The 16,543-nt window shown below is 41.3% G+C and overlaps 1 protein-coding gene across 1 annotated transcript in view; it reads left to right on the forward strand.

Moving 5' to 3' along the window:
• dnah1 (dynein, axonemal, heavy chain 1) overlaps window positions 1-16,543 on the forward strand; it is a 172,912-nt gene that overhangs the window by 41,049 nt on the left and 115,320 nt on the right. The window contains exons 26-34 of the mRNA XM_061875243.1: window positions 2,683-2,846; window positions 2,915-3,028; window positions 9,141-9,329; window positions 9,426-9,531; window positions 12,618-12,731; window positions 12,809-12,958; window positions 13,823-13,909; window positions 13,990-14,176; window positions 14,250-14,341. Of these exons, the coding sequence (XP_061731227.1) occupies window positions 2,683-2,846; window positions 2,915-3,028; window positions 9,141-9,329; window positions 9,426-9,531; window positions 12,618-12,731; window positions 12,809-12,958; window positions 13,823-13,909; window positions 13,990-14,176; window positions 14,250-14,341 (1,203 nt within the window). The remainder of the gene's footprint in view (window positions 1-2,682; window positions 2,847-2,914; window positions 3,029-9,140; window positions 9,330-9,425; window positions 9,532-12,617; window positions 12,732-12,808; window positions 12,959-13,822; window positions 13,910-13,989; window positions 14,177-14,249; window positions 14,342-16,543) is intronic.

Raw genomic sequence — 16,543 nt, forward strand, 5'->3', positions numbered from 1 at the left:
CCGCCCCATAAATAACAACGCCGCCGAAAATGTGTCCCGTGAAAAAGCGTCCGACTGGAACTCTCGATTAGCTGAAGTTCCTTGGGTGAATAATGTAAACTCACTACACCGGTATGTTTTAGCGCTCTAATGGCGAGTTTACTGACAGCTTTAAGTAAGAACTTTACACTACTTTATATTAGAAATGGCAACAGCGGATGATGAATGTCCCATAACAAGTAGATAGAGAAAAAGAAGAAGCTTATCGACTACAAAGGCGGACGCGTGCAAATTTTCAGAACTTATGCAGATCCCAAATACAGATCAGCAGGTACCAGAGGGTAAGGAAACTTGCTTTTGTAAAATATTGCGAAAAAAAACGTCAGATACCGTATTTACTTGAATTGCAGCCGTGGCGCTAATTAATTTAAAACCTCCTGTCACTCCTGCGCTTACCAAAGGCATGCGATAAAAGTAAGCATGCGCTAATTATTTTAAAACCTCTTCTCACTCCGGCACTTACCAGTAAAAAATTGCACATATCACCTCACTCATTTCACTTCTTCTGCAGCTGATTAGTCGCAAGAAGGATCACTAGCCCCCTCTACCACCAGGAGGCGGGATTCATTTAATGACTCATATTTGACAGACACAGCTACGGTATTGTGACGGTCTCAAGCCGTCGTCTTGCGGGTTCCCATGACCACCAAGGAAGGACATGGCTTGAGCAGTTTGACTTTGTTTATTTTTCATCAAAACCTCAGTCCGGGTCGCTCTTCCGCTCGTTCGCCGTCTCCTCGCCCTGCCTTTCTGTCGGACCGTCGGCTCCACAGGTATATTAATAAAACATAGCTGCTTACAGTTCTTATTAGCTTGGACCTTAAATCCTACTGAATAGCTCTTAATCTTCTTCCCTTTATGCGATTTCAAATTACCGGTATTGAAATCAGCCTCCTCCATTTTGAAAATGATGACAGGGGAAGTGTCACCCGTGCGCTAATTATTTTGCAAAGTGAGTTTGACCCGGCAGTAATTCAAGGCAGGCGCATACTATATGCCCGGCGGCAATTCAAGGAAATACGGTATGTTTTACACGCACCATAATAACACTCTTATGTTGAAGCACAGTACAATCCATCAAGTGGTGCGGCTTCATAGCTTACCAAAGTTGTTCTAAAACATTTTGATCGATTTTTGCGCGCCGTGCGTGAAATTCTATATTTTCAACGGAACATACAACATTTTGGTGTTATTTACTTGATTCATATTGCAGTCTATACCTCTCTCCTATGTGTGACTGCCATCTACTGCTCACACTTATCATCACACCATATACCAAATAATATAGCTTTGAGGTCAGTAAGCAAAACCAGAGTTATTCCGTACATTTGGCCAGTAGTTCTCAACCTTTTATCAGGCAGTCTCTTTAATGTCCTTCCAGCGCGGCAACAACACACAACAACAGCAGTCACGTTTTCGTCTACCGTAAAGCAGTTCGTCTGTTGTAAACAGCAATGTTTTGACACTCTTAAATAGGATAATACTGCTATCTACTGTGTATGCATATGTGACAATAACATCTACGGCTTTTAGACCAGTGGTTCTCAACCTTTTTTCAGAGATGTACAGTACCCCCTGTGAACATTTTTTTAAATTCAAGTACCCCCTAATCAGAGCAAACCATTTTTGGTTGAAAAAAAGCGATAAAGAAGTAAAATACAGCACTGTGTCATCAGTTTCTGATTGATTAAATTGTATAACAGTGCAAAATATTGCTCATTCGTAGTGGTCTTTCTTGAACTATTTGGAAAAAAAGATATAAAAATAACTAAAAACTTGTTTAAAAATAAAAAAGTGATTCAATTGTTAATTTTAATTGGGACGGCGTGGCGCTGTGGGGAGAGTGGCCGTGCGCAACCCGAGCGTCCCTGGTTCAATTCCCACCTAGTACCAACCTCGTCACGTCCGATGTGTCCTGAGCAAGACACTTCACACTTGCTCCTGATGGGTGCTGGTTGGCGCCTTGCATGGCAGCTCCCTCCATCAGTGTGTGAATGTGTGTGTGAATGGGTAAATGTGGAAGTAGTGTCAAAGCACTTTGAGTACCTTGAAGGTAGAAAAGCGCTATACAAGTACAACCCATTTATCATTTATTTATTTAATTATAAATAAAGATTTTACACAGAGAAGTAATCATCAACTTAAAGTGCCCTCTTTGGGGATTGTAATAGAGATCCATCTGGATTTATCAACTTAATTCTAAACATTTCTTCACAAAAAAAATATGATATTTTAAACATAAACATGATTTATGGAACATGTCCACGAAAAAAATCTAGCTGTCAACACTGAATATTGCATTGTTGCCTTTCTTTTCACAGTTTATGAACTTACATTCATATTTTGTTGAAGTATTATTCAATAAATATATTTATAAAGGATTTTTGAATTGTTGCTATTTCTAGAATATTTAAAAAAAATCTCACGTACCCCTTGGCATACCTTCAAGTACCCCCATTTGAGAACCACTGCATTAGGCGAACTGGGTTATAAGGCACACTGTCGAGTTTTGAGAACATTAAATGATTTTTAAGTGCGCTTTATAGTCCGAAAAATACGGTATATTCATTTGTCCCGTGTGCAATGTGTATATATTTTCTGTGAAATGCACTTGGGTTCTACCTTGTCATCGTTTTTGCGAAGCTGGGAAACTTGGTGCATCTGGTGAGAAGTGGCGTGTCCAAAATGCAGCGAGCCGTGTTGTCTGCTCTCATCGTCATCGAGGTGCATGCTAAAGATGTGGCGGCCAAACTGGTGGAGCAGGGGGTGTCCGGCGTCAATGACTTCGAATGGATTAGTCAGCTCAGGTCTGTTCAGTTTTTATTCCCTTCCTAAACCCACTGCTTTTATACGCTCATGATATTTGTTTGTGTAGATATTACTGGGCCAGAGAGGACTTGTACATCCGAGCGGTGAATGCCGAGTTCTTGTATGGATATGAGTACCTTGGAAACTCTGGACGACTGGTCATCACCCCACTCACAGACAAGTATGCTTGTTTATCTAATAGTCCTGTCTTATAGTGACGAATCCCTGCAAAAATTCTCGCATCCCTATGTGTTTGTGGCCTTTGGGATCAATTCTCCCAGGATTTTTTTTTTTACGCGCACAAAGTTATGCACGTTTCTCATTCAATGCATTTTCTTTATTTTCAATCAATCAATCAATCAATGTTTATTTATATAGCCCCAAATCACAAATGTCTCAAAGGACTGCACAAATCATTACGACTACGACATCCTCGGAAGAACCCACATAAGGGCAAGGAAAACTCACACCCAGTGGGCAGGGAGAATTCACATCCAGTGGGACGCCAGTGACAATGCTGACAATGAGAAACCTTGGAGAGGACCTCAGATGTGGGCAATCCCCCCACCCACCCTCTCTAGGGGACCGAAAGCAATGGATGTCGAGCGGGTCTAACATGATACTGTGAAAGTTCAATCCATAGTGGCTCCAACACAGCCGCGAGAGTTCAGTTCAAAGCGGATCCAAGACAGCAGCGAGAGTCCCGTCCACAGGAAACCATCCCAAGCGGAGGCGGATCAGCAGCGTAGAGATGTCCCCAACCGATACACAGGCGAGCGGTCCATCCTGGGTCTCGACGAGCGGTCCATCCTGGGTCTCGACTCTGGACAGCCAGTACTTCATCCATGGTCATCGGACCGGACCCCCTCCACAAGGGAGGGGGGGGACATAGGAGAAAAAAGAAAAGAAGCGGCAGATCAACTGGTCTAAAAAGGAGGTCTATTTAAAGGCTAGAGTATACAGATGAGTTTTAAGGTGAGACTTAAATGCTTCTACTGAGGTAGCATCTCGAACTGTTACCGGGAGGGCATTCCAGAGTACTGGAGCCCGAAATGAAAACGCTCTATAGGCCGCAGACTTTTTTTGGGCTCTAGGAATCACTAATAAGCCGGAGTCTTTTGAACGCAGATTTCTTGCCGGGACATATGGTACGATACAATCGGCAAGATAGGCTGGAGCTAGACCGTGTAGTATTTTATACGTAAGTAGTAAAACCTTAAAGTCACATCTTAAGTGCACAGGAAGCCAGTGCAGGCGTAATATGATCAAACTTTCTTGTTCTTGTCAAAAGTCTAGCAGCCGCATTTTGGACCAACTGTAATCTTTTAATGCTAGACATGGGGAGACCTGAAAACAATACGTTACAGTAATCGGGACGAGACGTAACAAACGCATGGATAATGATCTCAGCGTCTTTAGTGGACAAAATGGAGCGAATTTTAGCGATATTACGGAGATGAAAGAAGGCCGTTTTAGTAACGCTTTTAATGTGTGACTCAAAGGAGAGAGTTGGGTCGAAGATAATACCCAGATTTTTTACCGAGTCACCTTGTTTTATTATTTGGTTGTCAAATGTTTAAGATGTATTATTAAATAGAGGTCGGTGTCTAGCAGGACCGATAATCAGCATTTCCGTTTTTTTGGCGTTAAGTTGCAAAAAATTAGCGGACATCCATTGTCTAATTTCATTAAGACACGCTTCCAACTGACTACAGTCCGGCGTGTTGGTCAGCTTTAGGGGCATGTAGAGTTGGACGTCACCCAGCGGCAGCATGTAGATGCTGAAGAGTACAGCATCATGTTGTATTTTCATATTGTAGCGTCCCGGAAGAGTTAGTGCTGCAAGGAGTTGTGGGTATTTGTTCTGTTGTGTTTATGTTGTGTTACGGTGCGGATGTTCTCCCGAAATAGTTTGTCATTCTTGTTTGGTGTGGCTTCACAGTGTGGTGCATATTTGTAACAAGTGTTAAAGTTGTTTATACGGCTACCCTCAGTGTGACCTGTATGGTTTATTGGCGTTCTGTACTTTGTTCATGTACCACTCCGTGCAGCGGCGTTTTAAAAACTCATAAATTTGACTTTTTGAAACCGATACCGTTAATTTCCGATATCATATTTTAAAGCATTCATCGGCCGATGATATTGTCAGACCGATATTATCGGGCATCTCAAATTTCTATAGTTTAAGACTTGAAAACAGCACTGCATGTCAATAGTGGGTACAGTTTCGATGCTATAGGTCAGTGGTGTCAAACTCAAATACAGAACGGGCCAAAATTGAAAACTGAACAAAGCCGCGGCCCGAGGTTGAACAAATTAACCCTTTAATAGGGACCCAAACAAGTTTTCCATTGAATATTGTCCAAGCAAGGCTTATATAACTTTATAGTGACATGCAAAATCCAGTTTCAAATAATAGTAATTAAATAATATCAATGGCATATCAAATAAAATAAAAACACAAATTGAATGCCTTTTTTCGGCGGCGGGTTTGAGTTGGGGCGGGGTGTGGTGGTAGCGGTTAGTGATACAAAGGGTCCTGTGTATTTGTCCGGTTGTGTTACGGTGCGGATATTCTCCCGAAATGTGTTTGTCATTCTTGTTTGCTGTGGGTTCACAGTGTGGCGCATATTTGTAACAGCGTTAACCTTGTTTATACGGCCACCCTCAGTGTGACCTGTATGGCTGTTGACCAAGTATGCCTTGCATACACTTGTGTGTGTGTATGAGCCGCATATATTATGTGAGTGGGCCGGCACGCGGTTTTTATGGAAGAAAAGCGGACGTGGCGACATGTAGAGAACGCCAAAAGCAGTGCTTTTATGGCCCGCCCCCAATATTATTGTCCGGGTGGAAATCGGGAGGGTCACTGAACTTCGGGAGTCTCCCGGGAAAATTGGGAGGGTTGACGAGTATGAGTATTAGCGGTGAATGTGGTGATACAGTGGCGGGCCAGCTCTAATGTTAATTTGATATTGCCTCAAGGGCCAAATGAAATTACACGGCGGGCCAGAGTTTGACACCCATGTTGTAGATTGTCACTGAAGGCATCAAAACTATGAATGTGGAGTTATGTACTTAACAACAACAAGTGAAGTAACTGAAAACATGTTTTATATTCTAGTTTCTTCAAAATAGCCAACATTTGCTCTGATTACATTTTCGCACACTCTTGGCATTCTCTGGGATGTGTGAAATGGTTTTCACTTCACAGGTGTGCCTGCGTTCAAAGGACTCCGGCTTATTAGTGATTCCTAGAGCCCAAAAAAAGTCTGCGGGCTATAGAGCGTTTTCCGTTCGGGCTCCAGTACTCTGGAATGCCCTCCCGGTAAAAGTTCGAGATGCCACCTCAGTAGAAGCATTTAAGTCTCACCTTAAAACTCATTTGTATACTCTAGCCTTTAAATAGACTCCCTTTTTCGACCAGTTGATCTGCCGTTTCTTTTCTTTTTCTCCTATGTCCCACTCTCCCTTGTGGAGGGGGTCCGGTCCGATCCGGTGGCCATGTACTGCTTGCCTGTGTATCGGCTGGGGACATCTCTGCGCTGCTGATCCGCCTCCGCTTGGGATGGTTTCCTGCTGGCTCCGCTGTGAACGGGACTCTCGCTGCTGTGTTGGATCCGCTTTGGACTGGACTCTTGCGACTGTGTTGGATCCATTATGGATTGAACTTTCACAGTATCATGTTAGACCCGCTCGACATCCATTGCTTTCCTCCTCTCCAAGGTTCTCATAGTCATCATTGTCACCGACGTCCCACTGGGTGTGAGTTTTCCTTGCCCTTATGTGGGCCTACCGAGGATGTCGTAGTGGTTTGTGCAGCCCTTTGAGACACTAGTGATTTAGGGCTATATAAGTAAACATTGATTGATTGATTGATTTTTGGCCTGGAGGTTTCTGTTGTTTTTATCCATTATACAGTGCTGAATACCGGGGTAGAACGGAATATACATTAGGTCAGAAAAAACACAGAGGCTATATCATCCCTACAAACCTGTTTTGCAGGATTTTATTTTTATAAAATCTCCTGACGAGCAGGGAAACCTGCGAAACAGGCTTATAGGGATGATATAGCGTCTGTGCTTTTTCTGACCTAATGTATGTGTATGTATATATATATATATATATATATTTATTGGAGATGTCCGATAATGGATATTTGCCGATATTCCGATATTGTCCAACTCTTAATTACCCTTTCCGATATCAACCAATACCGATATATACCGTATTTTTCCGGACTAAAAGTTGCAGTTTTTTTTCATAGTTTGGCTGGGGGTGCGACTTATACTCAGGAGCGTCTTATGCGTGAAATTATTAACACATTACCGTAAAATATCAAACAATATTATTTAGCTCATTTACGTAAGAGACTACACGTATAAGATTTCATGGGATTTATCGATTAGGAGTGACAGATTGTTTGGTAAACATATAGCATGTTTTATATGTTATAGTTATTTGAATGACTCTTACCATAATATGTTACTTTAACATACCAGTCACCTTCTCAGTTGGTTATTTATGCCTCATATAACGTACACTTATTCAGCCTGTTGCTCACTATTCTTCATTTATTTTAAATTGCCTTACAAAAGTCTATTCTTGGTGTTGGGTTTTATCAAATAAATTTCCCCCAAAAATGCGACTTATACTCCAGTGCGACTTATGTGTGGTTTTTTATTCTTTATTATGCATTTTCGGCAGGTGCGACTTATACTCCGGAGCGATTTATACTCTGAAAAATACGGTATAGTCGTGGAATTAACACATTGTTTTGCCTAATTTTGTTGTGATGCCCCGCTGGATGCATTAAACAATGTAACAAGGTTTTCCAAAATAAATCAACTCAAGTTATGGAACAAAAAAGGCCAACATGGCACTGCCATATTTATTAGTGAAGTCACAAAGTGTATTACTTTTTTTAACATGCCTCAAAACAACAGCTTGGAATTTTGGACATGCTCTCCCTGAGAGAGCATGAAGAGGTTGAGGGGGGCATGTTTTTGTGGTAGCGGGGGGTGTATATTGTAGCGTCCCGGAAGAGTTAGTGCTGCAATGGGTTCTGGGTATTTGTTCTGTTGTGTTCATGTTGTGTTACGGTGCGGATGTTCTCCCAAAATGGGTTCGTCCTTCTTGTTTGGTGTGGGTTCACAGTGTGGCGCATATTTGTAACAGTGTTAAAGTTGTTTATGCGGCCACCCTCAGTGTGACCTGTATGGCTGTTGACCAAGTATGCCTTGCATTCACTTGTGTGTGTGAAAAGCCACAGATAATATGCGACTCGGCCGGCATGCAAAGGCAGTGCCTTTAAGGTTAATGGGCGCTCTGTACCTCTCCCTACGTCCGTGTTCATAGCGACGTTTTAAAAGTCATATATTTAAGGTTTTTGAAACCGATACCGATAATTTTGAAACAGATACCGATAATTTCCGATATTACATTTTAAAGCATTTATCGGCCGATAATATTGGCAGTTCGATATTATCGGACATATGTCCCCCCCCCCCATACTTAGACCTTTCAATATGCGGCCCTTAGTGGTAAAAAGTTTAGACACCACTGAACTAAAGTATAAAAAGTATCGATATTTTGATTTGAGAATCGATATTAGAGCATAAAGATCTGGTATTGGCGGTGTCATTATTTCTGTATCAATCTGCACATCACTGGTTTAGGATGTAAAGTGTGCTCATGTTCCAAGAATGTTGTGCAAATGGAGAGTGATGACATATATATATATATATATATATATATATATATATATATATATATATATATATATATATATATATGTATATGTATATATATGTGTATGTATATATGTATATATATATGTATGTATATATATGTATATATGTATATATGTATATATATATGTATGTATATATATGTATATATATATGTGTATGTATATATATGTGTATGTATATATATATATATGTATATATATATATATATATATATATATATATATATATATATATATGTGTATATGTATATATATGTGTATATGTATATATATGTGTATATATATGTGTATATATATAAAATGTTATTTTAAATGCAGTCATCTTTCGGCCAATTTTATTCCCACAATGCGGCCTCCAAGTCAAAAGGTTTACCATGAATTGATTAACGTGGACCCCGACTTAAACAAGTTGAAAAACTTATTCAGGTGTTACCATTTAGTGGTCAATTGTACGGAATATGTACTGTACTGTGCAATCTACTAATAAAAGTATCAATCAATCAATCAATGGACACCCCTGATTTTTTGCTACCTTTCTCAGATGCTACCTGACGCTGACTGGAGCCCTCCACCTGAAGTTTGGAGGAGCCCCCGCAGGTCCAGCGGGCACAGGAAAGACAGAAACCACTAAAGATCTGGGAAAGGCTCTTGCCATCCAGACTGTGGTCTTCAACTGCTCCGACCAGTTAGATTTCATGGCGATGGGCAAGTTCCTCAAAGGTTTGGCCACGTAAGTTATTGTTTTTTTTAACCGTCACTTTTTCAATGAATGCGATTTATTGTCACCATTTTTAGTTTAAAAATACGTCTCGTTGGTCTTGTGCAGCTCTGGTGCCTGGGCATGTTTCGATGAGTTTAATCGTATAGATGTTGAGGTGTTGTCTGTGGTGGCACAACAGATCACCACAATACAAAAGGCCCAACAACAAAGGGTGAGATGCTGCTTGTCTAGTAACTGAGTGAGGTGTTTTGAGCATGCATGCGCCATAGTTAAAGGCCTACTGAAATGAGATTTTCTTATTTAAACGGGGATAGCAGGTCCATTCTATGTGTCATACTTGGTCATTTTGCGATATTGCCATATTTTCGCTGAAAGGATTTAGTAGAGAACATCCACGATAAAGTTTGCAACATTTGGTCGCTAATAAAAAAGCCTTGCCTGTACCGGAAGTAGCAGACGATGTGCGCGTGACGTCACGGGTTGTGGAGCTCCTCACATCTGAACATTGTTTACAATCATGGCCACCAGCAGCGAGAGCGATTCGGACCGAGAAAGCGACGATTTCCCCATTAATTTGAGCGAGGATGAAAGATTTGTGGATGAGGCTAGTGAGAGTGAAGGACTAGAAAGAAAAAAAAAAAAGGGCAGTGGGAGCGATTCAGATGTTATTAGACACATTTACTAGGATAATTCTGGAAAATCTATGGCTCTAGAGGCAGATGTGGCTCTTTTGATGACTGCACCTGGCTCTCAGATAAATCTTAACTCACATTGCTTAACACGTTAAGTAATGAATAGTTCTGCTGGTAGTCACAGTGTCAAAAATAACGTTCAAAATATCAAACATTCTCATCCATCTGGTTTCTACCGTACCTGTTCAAGAACTCGTATTAATGGTAAGAAGTATTTTATTTATTGTTGGTTCGCTTCAGAATAACAGTGTTATTAAAAAGAATAAAATACTTATTTTATTATACTCTAAAAATGTTGGTTTTACTTAAAAATGCACGCATTTAGTTGTGTTCAGCCTTAAAAAGATATGATATGGCTCTCACGGAAGTACTTTTTAAAAATATTTGGCTTGTATGGCTCTCTCAGCCAAAAAGGTTCCCGACCCCTGGCTTATTGTGTTACTAGTGTTGTAGTGAGATTATACTATCCTACCTGAAAGTCGGAGGGGTGTGGCCACAGGTGTGGTGACCGCCAGTGTCTCTGAGGGAAGCCACGGAGGAGGCAAGAGAGTCGCAGCTGCCTCTTTTTACACGAGGGACGACTTAATCTCCGCTCATGTCTATGGTAAGAGCCGACGTATTACCACAATTTTCTCACCGAAACCTGCCGGTTGACATGTGGTCGGGAACCATATTCGCTTGACCGCTCTGTTCCATAGTAAAGCTACACATTCGGGAATGTAAACAAGGAAACACCGGCTGTGTTTGTGTTGTAAAGATGTGCGGATAGGCAATTACATCATCCGCAACCGCATCACTAAAGTCGCCATCCACCCGAACCAACATTTCATCAGAATCGCAACAGCCCGTTATTATATAACCGGAGTCGCCAAACTTTACCACTAAAACAGCTAGTTTGACCCGTGTCATAAGGTAAAGAAGGCAATCGGAGCCGCTAACGTTCTCGCGAATATCCAATGGTGATCATTCAGGTAACGGGAATAAGGGTGTGCTGTGAAGCCATTGTCTTTGACACCTCCAACAACATGTACGAACCGTTTACCAGTCCAGCAGCATGCCGTATGCAGCTTACGCACATACACATACAAGATTGAATGGCATACTGGGTGATACAGAGTACACTGATGGTTGTGATATAAACAATTTTAACACTCTTACTAATATGCGCCTCACTGTGAAGCCACACCAAACAAGAATGACAAACACATTTCGGGAGAACATCCTCACAGCAACACAACACAAACGCAACACAACAAATACCCAGAATCCTTTGTATCCATGACACTTCCTCAATATACTTTACACCCCCGCGCCCCCAACCCCGCCCACCTTACCGACGCTAGTGGGGTGTAGAATATAGTCAGGAATTGTCATGGATGCAAAGGATTCTGGGTATTTGTTGTGTTGCGTTTATGTTGTGTTACTGTGAGGATGTTCTCCCGAAATGTGTTTGTCGTTCTTAATTGGTGTGGCTTCACAGCGTGGCGCATATTATTACTAAGAGTGTTAAAATTGTTTGTCACAACCATTAGTGTCCTCTGTGTCACCCAGTATGCCTTGCAGTCGTGTGCGTGTGTCAGTGGAAGCCAAACACAACAAATTGCTGGACTTGCAAGTAAATTGTACATGTTGTAGAAGGCGTCAAAGGTAAAGGCTTCATAGCACGCCCTAATACTTAACTGGGTGACTGCCAGCAGACATACTTGAGAATGTTTACGTCAACTAATGTCTTCTTCGCTTTGTGACACGGGTTCAAAATGGCTCTTTGAACGGTAAAAGTTACCGATCTCTTAACCATGTATATCATATATTTCCAAATGGTTCAACCGCCACCCGCCCGAATCTTTTTAAAATCTACTTTTTCGTCATGTCACCCGCCCGACCCGCATCTCTATTGTGTTGTTAAAGGTAGCTGCAATACACCGCTTCCCACCTACATCTTTCTTCTTTGACGTCTCCATTGTTAATTGAACAAATTGCAAAAGATTCAGCAACACAGATGTCCAGAATACTGTGTAATTATGCGATTAAAGCAGACTACTTATAGCTAGGATTGGGCTGGAAAAAAATGTCCGTTACAATCCGAGACATCACGCGCACGCGTCATCATACTGACGTTTTCAACAGGATACTTTGCAGGAAATTTAAAATTGCAATTTAGTAAACTATCCATCCATCCATCCATTTTCTACCGCTTATTCCCTTTTGGAGTCGCGGGGGGCGCTGGCGCCTATCTCAGCTACAATCGGGCGGAAGGCAGGCTAAACCCTGGACAAGTCGCCAACTCATCGCAGGGCCAACACAGATAGACAGACAACATTCACACTCACATTCACACACTAGGGCCAATTTAGTGTTGCCAATCAACCTATCCCTAAAAAGGCCGTATTGGCATGTGTTGCAATGTTTATATTTCATCATTGATGTATAAACTATCAGACTGTGTGGTCGGTAGTAGTGGGTTTCAGTAGGCCTTTAAGTTATTTTGCCTCATTCTAAACAGCCGTTATTGACATCCATCAATTAGGATTTTAATCCAGGATAGTTTTGTGTAAAACTAACTTGTGAGTCCATAAAATAATGATTGTAAAGTTTCTGTTCATAGGCAGAGAGGTTTGAATTTGAGGGTTCCGATATCCCCCTCGTGCCCTCTTGCGCCGTGTTCATCACCATGAATCCCGGTTATGCTGGCCGTACAGAGTTGCCAGACAATCTCAAGGTTTGAAATGCGGATTGAATCTACAAGAATAATGTGATGCAGCCATTCGGACAAAGTGCAATCATCTCTTCTTCCAGGCTCTGTTTCGTCCAGTGGCCATGATGGTGCCCAACTTTGCCATGATCGCGGAGATCTCGCTGTACTCGTTCGGCTTCACTGACGCCAAAGTCCTCTCGCAGAAGATCACCAGCACGTTCACGCTCTCTTCTGAACAGCTTAGCTCTCAGGTGAGGATACGGGACAAATAGACAAATAGTCATGAAAATAAAGAAAATGCATTGAATGTGGAGAAGGCGCCTCTCAACCTGTTATGATCTGCCGCCCGGATCATACATTATTTGGTTTTTGAGTCCTTTTGTGTATCTTTTTTGTCCTTGGACTCTTTCGATCCTTAGTTGGTGCACTACCTTGATTGTTTCGTCACCATGGTAACTTGATTTTTCACCTGCCTTGTTCGCACACCTGCTTTTGATCAGAGACTCTATTTAAGCCTGCCTTTTCCGGTCACTCGTTCTCTCCTCTTGATTAGTTTACATACCATTTGCGTTTCACTAGTGACGACTCGGCTATCTGTTTTTGGACTCGCTAACTTCTGTGCTTAGTTAACCTTTTGTGTTTCCTAGCTCCCATGCTAGGGTTTTGTTTTGCCTGTTGTGCCTCATGCAAGTGTTCTGTTTGTTTCTGTAGCTCATATGCTAGTAGCTCTTTGTTTTGCCTTTTAGTGTCAAATGCAAGTTATTTCTGTTCTTAGTCTGTTTTTAGTTTTAGTAAAACGATACTTCTAACCTTTACGCTGCACCCTGAAAGAGCTCTACCCGCATAACGATGCCTCAAAGTCGTCACACAACCCCCGGAATGAGGGAAAAGGGTTGAGTGGGTACTTCAATTCAATTCATAAACCGCTTTTCATTTTTTGCGGCGGCAGACAGATCAGTGTTTAGTTTTTTATGTCCAGTATGGCTCTTTCAACATTTTGTTTGCGGACCCCTGGGCTAAGTTAATGGTGGTGTAAAATTGTGTGAAATTATTGTATTTCAAAGGCACAGAATGATGAGTATACATTTCGAATGATCAAGTTGCTCTTCACTCAGGATCACTACGATTTTGGAATGAGGTCTGTGAAGTCCGTCATCTCAGCTGCCGGAAATCTGAAGAGAGAAAATCCTAATATGAATGAGGTATGATATTTGTATTGTTTTAAATGTAAAAAGTCACATACAGTTAACCACCACTTTTAAACAAACCTACCAAATCCCAGGAGTTGATCTGCCTGCGGGCCATCAAGGATGTCAACGTCCCGAAATTTTTACGAGACGACCTGAAGCTTTTCAACGGAATTGTGTCCGACCTTTTCCCAAAGACAAAACAGGAGCCTATTGATTACGGCATACTTGAGGAATCGATGCGTACTGTATGCATTAAGATGAACCTCAAAGATGTGGATGGTTTGTTTGTGTTTTTGGCAATATTTTCATGTCATCTGTCTTGACCTATGTTGACTGTTTTGTATGATTGCAGAATACATTGGTAAGTGCATTCAACTGTATGAGACCACTGTGGTGAGACATGGCCTGATGTTAGTGGGACCGTCAGGATCGGGTAAAACCAAGGTGAGTCTTGGTCTGTGCTGTCATCTTGGTTCATATACTGTATTTTCTGGACTATAAGGCGCACTTTAAAGTATTTCATTTAAAAAAATCAATGGTGCCTAATGTACGGAATAATTCTGGTTGTGCTTACCGACCTTGAAGCAATTTTATTTGGTACATGGTGTAATGATAAGTGTGACCAGTAGATGGCAGTCACACATAAGAGATACGTGTAGACTGCAATATGACGCTAGTAAACGACACAAAAACTTTAATTCCATTGAGGATATAGAACATGGGTGTCAAACTCTGGCCCGTGGGCCAAATCTGGCCCGCCTTGTAATTTAATTTGGCCCTTGAGGCAATTTCAATTTAGCATTAGAGCTGGCCCGCCGATGTTATACAGCGTCGGTGCCGCTGTAACACCGCATTTACCGTTAATACTCATACTTGCCAACCGTCCTAATTTTCCCGGTAGACTCCCGAAGTTCAGTGCCCCTCCCGAAAATCTCCCGGGGCAACCATTCTCCTGAATTTCTACAGATTCCCACCTGGACAACTATATTGGGGGCGTGCATTTAAGGCACTGCCTTTAGCGTTCTCTACAACCTGTCGTCACGTCCGCTTTTCCTCCATACTAATAGCGTGTCACATATTTGTGGCTTTTACTCACACACACACGCACAAGTGAATGCATGGCATACTTGGTCAACAGTCATACAGGTCACACTGAGGGTGGCCGTATAAACAACTTTAGCACTGTTACAAATATGCACCACACTGTGAACCCACACCAAACAAGAATGACAAACACATTTCGGGTGAACATCCGCACCGTAACACAACAGAATAAATACTCAGAACCCCTTGCAGCACTAATTCTTCCGGGAAACTTCCAGCAAATTAATGTTTTATTCATGCATTTTCTCTTGCTACTTCAAAGCTTGAATGTTTGGTTCATTCATAATTGTTATTTTATTTTCAAATATATTATTAGCCTGTGGAAAAAAAATGGATATTTACCTCAGAAGATTGCAAATAGTAAAAAAAGGCATAACATTTTTATTTATGTTTTATTTGATATGCCATTGATATTTTTTTAATTATTAGTTTTATTATTTGAAACTGGATTTTGCATGTCACTAAAGTTATATAAGCCTTACTTGTTCAATATTTCATGCAAAACTTGTTTGGGTCCCTATTAAAAGGTTAATTTGTTCAACCTTGGCCCGCGGCTTTGTTACGTTTAAAATTTCGGCCCACTCTGTATTTGAGTTTGACACCCCTGATATAGAACATTACACACAGCTCTTTCAAAAGGTTTAGTACGACTTTGAAGCCGCACCGCTTAATGGATTGTTTGCGCATTACGGCTACCGTAGTCAGAAGTATGAATGTTGTTTTAGTGTGTGTTTAAGGTCTGCAAAATGGCACATTATCTGGACTGAAGTATGATGGCAGTCCCACATAAAAGATAAGTGTAGACTGCAATATGACTCAAGTAAACAACACCAACGTTTTATATGTTCCTTTGAAAATATAGAACTACACACGGCGCTCAAATCTATCAAAATGTTTTAGTACCACTTTGGTACGCAATGAAGTCTCACTACTTGATGGATTGTGCTGTGCTTCAACATCCATCTATTTTCTACCGCTTAGTCCCTTTGGGTTCGCGGGGGGCGCTGGAGCCTATCTCAGCTACAATCGGGCGGAAGGGGGGGGGACAAGTCGCCCTGGACAAGTCGCCACCTCATCACAGGGCCAACACAGATAGACAGACAACATTCACACTCACATTCACACACTAGGGCCAATTTAGTGTTGGCAATCAAACTATCCCCAGGTGCATGTCTTTGGAGGTGGGAGGAAGCCGGAGAGAGGAGACACAAACACGACACAGAATAAACCAAAAGTAATGAAACAAAAATGAATATTATCAACAACAGTATCAATATTAGTTATAATTTCAGCATAGCAGTGATTAAAAATCCCTCACTGACATTATCATTAGGCATTTTTAAAAATAAAAAAGAACAATAGTGTCACAGTGGCTTACACTTGCATCGCATCTCATAAGCTTGACAACACACTGTGTCCAATGTTTCACAAAGATACAATAAGTCATATTCTTGGTTTGTTTAATAGTCAAAACAAATTGACATTATTGCAATCAGTTGATAAAACATTGTCCTTTACAATTATAAAAGCTTTTTTTTTTTA

This window comes from Nerophis ophidion, linkage group LG16 (genome assembly GCF_033978795.1).
Source record: "Nerophis ophidion isolate RoL-2023_Sa linkage group LG16, RoL_Noph_v1.0, whole genome shotgun sequence".
Taxonomy (NCBI): domain Eukaryota; kingdom Metazoa; phylum Chordata; class Actinopteri; order Syngnathiformes; family Syngnathidae; genus Nerophis; species Nerophis ophidion.